The sequence below is a fragment of the Acyrthosiphon pisum genome, chromosome A3 (genome assembly GCF_005508785.2).
Source record: "Acyrthosiphon pisum isolate AL4f chromosome A3, pea_aphid_22Mar2018_4r6ur, whole genome shotgun sequence".
NCBI classification, from domain to species: Eukaryota; Metazoa; Arthropoda; class Insecta; order Hemiptera; family Aphididae; genus Acyrthosiphon; species Acyrthosiphon pisum.
The window spans coordinates 23,648,153-23,655,693 of record NC_042496.1 but is presented as its reverse complement, the minus strand read 5'-3'; the positions used below and the strand labels follow the sequence as shown (position 1 = coordinate 23,655,693).

The window sequence follows — 7,541 nt, the reverse complement described above, 5'->3', positions numbered from 1 at the left end:
ATTACTAGTCAGTAGGTACTCGATAATCAATATTTTTTTTGTTCATATAAAAATAAAACATGACGTGATTAGGTACCATATTATAATATATATTATCATTTAATCATTTAGAACAAAATTATAATAGTAGATGAATTATTTTATAAGGTATATTCATATTTATTACATGCATACTAATTAGGTAGGACGTAGGTACCTTTCTATTTACATAATATTATGTAATATGTATAAGTTTATGTATTTTAGTCTATAATACTTGATTCTTGTCCGGAATCTTAGGATGATAATTTATTATGATGTTAACGTTTGATATTGTACAAACGTTTTGGGTGGGGGTTGTCTGGCCGAAAATCTAGTGACCGAAAGTCTAGTGATCGAAAAAAAGTGATCGAAAAGGTATCTGGTCGAACACTTTTTTGATCGAAAAATATAATATCGCAAATGCAAATGATCGAAATGTTATGTAATCGAAATATGTCATGGTCGAAAAATATATATTTTGTGTTAATTATTTAAAAAAAAAAACATAAATTATTATATAAAATTAATTTAAGTAGGTATTATAACGTAGAAAAAAGTTGTTATAAAATATTAAAATAATTGGTAGTTCTAGATACTAGTATAACTTATAAGTATTAGTATAAATAATATAATATAGTAAGTAATTAAAATTTAAAATTTAAAAATTTAAATATGTTATGATCGACAAATATATATTACATACAAGTAAATTAAAAAATTAACTAAAATAGGTATTATAATGTAAAAATTTTGTAGTAAAATATTAAAATAATTGGTAGGTATAGGTACTAGTATAACTTATAAGTATTAGTAAATAATATAATTTTTGCACCACATTTATTAACACAAATCCAATAAAATACGTGTTTGCCGTCAGTCTTACGTAATAAATCTTTGTTTTTTTTATATATGAAATTATTTATATTTAATAATATTCCTCCATGGATGCTAGGTACAATATCAATATTCATATTTATAAATAATAAAAAAAAAATTAACTGTTGTTGCAAAAATATGTATAAAATACCAAAGTATATTGAACAGATGATAAACACTATTGGTAGGTACGCCGTTGAACAGTCGTTACACACTAAGTAGGTACCTACTATACGATATACCTTCATATGGGCTAGGTACATCCATAAAAATACTAGATAAAGTAATCGAAAAGATAATCATTATCTTTACTTCGACCAAAAAACCCATTCGACCACAAAATATTTCGACTATATTAATAAAATATTCGATTATCTGTTTTTCGACCAAAAAAAGATTCGATCACATGACATTTCGATCGCTTTTTTTCGATCACTAAACCTTCGACCAAATGGCCTTCGACCAAATGACTCGCACCGAAACGTTTTGGTAGATGGGACAATATGTGATTCTCCAAACAGAGAGTACACGCAGAGGCACAAGTTAAGCCCTGGATCCGCCACTGGAGATTTATAATTTTATTTTGTTTATTTGTTTTTCTATATATTATACATAGTACCATACAATATATGCATACATAATATAAGCCTCAGTGGTGTAGCCAGGAGAGGGGCTGAGGGGGCTGCAGCCCCCCCGAAATGTTAAGAAAATTAAAAAATTATATTAATGGTCTATGCGATAGTCGCTCAAAAAGTCTTAAATTATATTTAAAGTATTTAAAAATGTACTATAAGTATTAACACTTTTCAGCCATCTATTTGTGCTAGTACGGTATTTAATGTGTAAAAGTGTAAAAGTTGATCAGCCCCCCCCCCCCCCCCCCCGAAAAAATATTGGCTACGCCACAGATAAGCCTATTGCATTATAATGTCGTACAAGCTGTGATATTATTTCTGGACTTTTGTAATGTATTTTTTGCAGACGCCTTTATTTCGTGCATAAATCGTTTTGGGCGACTAGACATCGTCGTCAACAACACGGCTGACATGGAGCTCGACGTATCAATCGACGATCGGGACGAAATGAACGATGCGATCATGCGTGTTCACTATGTAGGCATATCCCACCTGCAAGATATTAATAATTATTATGTACTATAAATAATGATCGTGCACGACCACACGTGCATTGGAGGATCCGGGGGGGGGGGGTAAAGAGGTCAGTCCTCCCCCCCACCATTTAAGCCCTGGATCCACCACTGCACACTTATTCGTTGTTCTATATAGGTTCACAGCACCGTTGTAGGTAAATGCTCATATTTAATTATACAATTGACATGTGATTATAGGGTGGAGTGGTCAGTGGAACGCTTCTAGCAATCAAGTACATGGGAGCCCCGAACGGAGGCAGAGGCGGAACTGTGGTGCAGACCACGTGCTGCGGGTCGGCGACAAATAACATTGTCGGGTACACGAAAGTGATCGGTGTAAGTTTATTGAAATGCAGTGGAGCATGCATGGTGATGGGGTGGGTAGATCACCCTACCCATGGAAGTTGAACCTTGGTTTATTTAGTTGTATGTATTTACAATAATTGTACCTAGGTACTCTAGTATACAATACAATTTTGTAAAATTAGAATAAATTAAAAATATTACTGAAAAAACAAAACTATATAAACAATCAAAAGTTGTATTTAAAAAAAATGTTTATCGCCTTCTCATCTATTCTGTTAGAGCTCAGATACGCGGCTGTCTAGACGTTATAGGTAGGAACTTATACATATTAGGTACCTAGGTTCATCATCATGTAGGTTGTAGGCGTCACTAAATAATTTTTGGTGGTAATACTGATACCGGCGTACTACAGGGCCATATTATACATTTTAGGTTTGTAACGCTTTTAATCTTGGTCGTTTTAAATCAGTAGCATCATTTCAGTTTTCAATAGAAGGGGTCAAAGGTCAGGTTTATGACCGGCCCGAATGGGTAAAAAAAACCGCTAGCTTCGCTCGCAACCACATATTAACTACTTACATTTTTTTATGGTACCCTTTTTATTAACTATAGGTAACATAATTTTTAAATATAAGGGAGCAAATTTTTTAGAAAAACCAATTGTATACCTATATCAGTTAAAAGTCTACAAACTATTAAATGGCAATATTTGTATTGATAAAGAACAAAATTAGTATAGTTTATTAGGATATCTTCTTTTTTTTTTATTTTTGAGCATTTATCAACTGCATTATCTATAAATCAATTTTACCTGATTCATCACTTATAGCCCATACCTACTCTATTACTCTGATATAGGTATTTACAAATTAATATTATCTTAAATTATAATATATTTTTTTTATTGCTTGCTTATCGGCTCAAGTTTTGTCTGTTTATTAAACATACCAGAAATTATTTTCGATTCTTGAGCAGTTTGCGGTAATTTCATATTTTTAGCCACACCCCCATTTATTTTTTTAAAGTGATATTTTGCCCAAATTAAAAGATTAATGTAAACACGAGTCACAAAAAAACAATAAATTATGTACTCGACTAAAATATTAACACAATACGCAGAATAGTTGAATCATACTCGACTGTCGCAAGTTAACTGAAGTCCGTGATCAATGATTAATAAGAGTGCCAATCGGTTGTTGTTTTTATATTTGTATTGATTTTAGATTTTATAAATTAAACTATGCGAGATTATGATACTAATTATTATTATTGTTGTGCATACAACAATATTAATATATTCATTTTTCTTCACAAAACACACTCACATAAACAAATATACATAAATACATACCTATACATACAATGCGTACGTCTCCGCATACGTATAATATATTCCAACTATCAATTAGTAAAAATGTATCATTGTGACAATAATTTCTTAGTACATAGGTCGTATCATTGGCGCAAATAGGTGGGGGATTGGGGGGGGGACTTTGTGCACATTTCTGCCAGGTCCCCCTTGTTCAAAAGTCAGTAATTAGTACTGACTTGAGCATATATAATTTTTAGAAAATATTATAGGAAGGGCTTTAGTCCCCCCAAAATAATTTGCCTAATTGCGCCTATGGCGTAGTATAATATTTTCTGAAAATATTATAAAATAGGTATTTTTTTTGCGCTAGTAAAATATAATAATGGTAAAACGGCAACAACTGGGCACCAGCCCATTGAGCCGCTTTTAAAATTAGACAGTGGCAAATGCCCACCTTGTCCCCCACCCCTCCCCCAAATGAAGCGTTTGGAATTAAATTGAAAACGCATATTAAAATATAAGTCATTACTCATTAGGCATGGATATTAAATAATTTGTCAATAAAAGTAAAAAAAAAAAAAGGCTATAATAAAAAGCTAGATTTAGTTTGCAAAACCGTAGAATATTTTTTACAAGTAAACTATATTTACATACTTGTTCATTTTAATCTCGACTTTTTTAAAATCACGGAAATATAATTAGAAATGAGTGTTGCGCAACACGCGTAGTGCGTAAAAAAATTGTATGTAATACACTATAATATATCGTTATAATAAATAATGATTATAATTATAATTCATTAGGAATTTAAAACTCTCCTTGCGGTTTTCATGAAATAATTCATATCTGCGGAAAAATAAAGTTTATTTTTAGAGTTCAAAACTAGGTAGGTACTATACTATAAAGTATACTAAGCTGTGTGATAAAAACTATAACGATAATATATAACCAGAGGTGTCCAACGAGATAAGTGCTACATCAGTACGCCAGTTATATAATAAGAGCGAAAAAAGGTTTATCACAAATTCACAATGGAAGCATTATATTAGGTCACGGTATATTCTACTAATTCTTGTATACCATTATATTATCATGTTTGTCATCATAGTTTGGCCTGCAAAGAATTGAAAACATATTGTTAAAACGTATACCTACATATTAATTTTATTTCCATCAATTTATAAATCAACTATATGTTAATATTGTTTATTCTATGAAATAAAAATGTATTTCAAACGATCCGGGGAAGATAAAAAATAAAAATAAAAATTTAGGTATTCAAACAATTTCAGCATTTGTTCTAACTCGTATTCAAACTTACATGATTTCTAGGTATTATTTTATTTATTTCCGGGTTTCAGAACTTAAAACCATTTGAATATTTTTTTGATATGAACGTAAAATCTAAAAGAGTCTGTTAAAATGTATGTCATGTTATTACGATTTAAATTTATATGAAATTTAAAAGTGCTAATTTTTGTTTATTATTTCAGTGATTTTTTTATAAAATTCTTTTCATTAATTTTTCTACTTTTTATAAAAATTTGTTGGTCGTAGTCATCGAAAATATACCTACTCATTGCAGGTACAAAAAACTAGTTTATTTTATATCAAAATAAGAGGAAAACCATGGACTTTTTGAGGGGTGGCAAATTTTTTAAAAACATTTTTGGGGAAGGGGGATTAAAATTGAAATTAATTTTTTTGCTTATTTCAGTGTTTTTAATGTAGTTATTATTGAGTGCTTTTTAGGGCTTATTTTAATTATTGCAGGTCCTTAAGTCCCAAACCATATTTATTACATTATACATTTTATGTGTTTAGTTTTCGAATGTGTGACATAAATGCTGCATCATTTCTGTTCATATGAGATAAATATTTTGACCTACCTAAGTATTATTGTTATATATACGAATATTATTGTACCTACTACAGTATCGTGTATAAATGATTATACATATAGTATGAAATATGAATGATGACTCAATGCCGACCACAGTATAAGAAGCAGTACCTATATGCTTGTGTATCGTTAAACCTTCAGTAGTATTTTCAATAATTATTAGTAAGTAGGTAGGTAATAGGTATTAAAATAGCGTTTTTTTCAATATTTGTTTATAATTAACGCTGTGGAAGTTATAAATATATAATATTATATTATTATATATTATATCCACGTAATGTATATATGACGTGTGTTTTGCATAATATGAATTGATTCATAAATAAAAATAGTGTACGCTTGACGTTTGTTAATTCGACAAATTAAAAAAAAATGTATGTTTATTTTCTTATTGAAAATACATTAATAAATTAACTGATAGTTAGTTCTTTAAGTACTTTCTTTGTACATATCATAGATCAGTTTAAATAATCGAATAATTTTTTTTCCTTTAAGGACGTACTGAGTTCACATCACCTAAATATAAGAACTATGGCATTATGTCCAAGAAATATGTAAGTGTACTATACTTTATTTTTGAGTATAAGCAACTAACGAGTAAATAACAAATTGGGTTCAGAAAATTGCAAGTTTTTCCTTTAATTTTTTAGATCGGATAATGTTGGCGAAGCTTTAATTTATATCCTGGAAAAAGGTAGTTCTGGTCAATATTGGACTGTGGAAAACGAAGAAACACCGAAACTGTCAGAGTGATGGTCTATATTTTATGTTAAAACTTAATCGATTTTTTTTTTTTTATCAAAATATGTTTAACATAATGTGTGGTTTGTGTTATTAATCTTATTTAATATTACTAAAAATGTAAAATTTTGGCTTAGTGTTCATGTCTATGATACAAATAATTTACAATCGTATAATTATTATACGTATAGTTGCTTAATAAATATGAATATTATTTATTCCATCATTCACAATTTTTTATTTCATAATAATAATAAATAATAACTTAAAAAATATACTTTGGATTTTTATTGACATTTTTATCTGGGTTATTTCGATTAATTCAACTTTGGATATTGACCGATAAAGTTGCTTATTTTTTTATTGCAGTTATACACTGTCAATTAAATTAAACGCGATACGTGTGCAATCGCTAACTAAATGAATTTATAATAAAACGTGTGTAAATGGTTTGTATTTGCAATCTGAATCTGCATCATTATTCTGACTATTTTAATATTTTATGTCTGCTTATGCAGTCAAAATTATAAATATAAATTTAAAAACGCGGTGACTGATACCATATTGGCCGATATCATGTATAAGACCTATAGGAAGCGATGAACAATTTATTGGAATAGAAACTAAAGCCAAACTGAAAAGGACCTAGTCTAGAATTCAACATTCCAAAAAAAAAACAATTGGGAACTAGAACTTTACCCACACATTTCGAAATTAATATATTTTTAGCTCCTTCGATTTGAAAATGTTTGTTATAGCAGTTATTGATATTTTGAATTTACTTCTTAAAGATGTAGAGATAATAAAGAGATTTTATATTATAAACAAATTTAATTTTTAGTAAAATAACTAATTTTTTCATTTTTGTATATAAACGATTATACCAAAATCCTAACCCTTATTTTTAAGAACCGAAACTAAAAACAAAAAGGTTTCAATAAAAAAAATATAGGTAATTAAGAGAACCTGCGACTGAACCGGAATCTAGGTTAAAAGTAAGCTTAATTAAAGTAGAATAATAACATTGTATCAGAGTTAGCATTCAAAGTTCTTATGAAATAACAAAATATATCCAAAAACTTAAAAGTTTTGTAATTAATTGAAAGTGTGTCATTCGCTATTAATTAGGCAGAGTGGTTCGATGACGGATTCCATGAGCTCTTACATAGTCATATTGACAAATATGATGATTGGGGGGGGGGGGGGGGAGATTATTTCGAACTGAACGAATT

The 7,541-nt window shown here is 29.3% G+C and overlaps 1 protein-coding gene across 1 annotated transcript; it reads left to right on the top strand.

The window, feature by feature from the left end:
- Window positions 1-1,872: 1,872 nt before the first annotated feature.
- Window positions 1,873-2,568, top strand: LOC100166445 (15-hydroxyprostaglandin dehydrogenase [NAD+]-like; the record flags this gene model as incomplete). Its single annotated transcript, NM_001205016.1, is given in 2 exon segments — window positions 1,873-2,009; window positions 2,246-2,568. Coding segments are annotated over 2 exon segments (347 nt in total), but the record flags the coding sequence as incomplete, so codon positions are not given.
- Window positions 2,569-7,541: the final 4,973 nt, after the last annotated feature.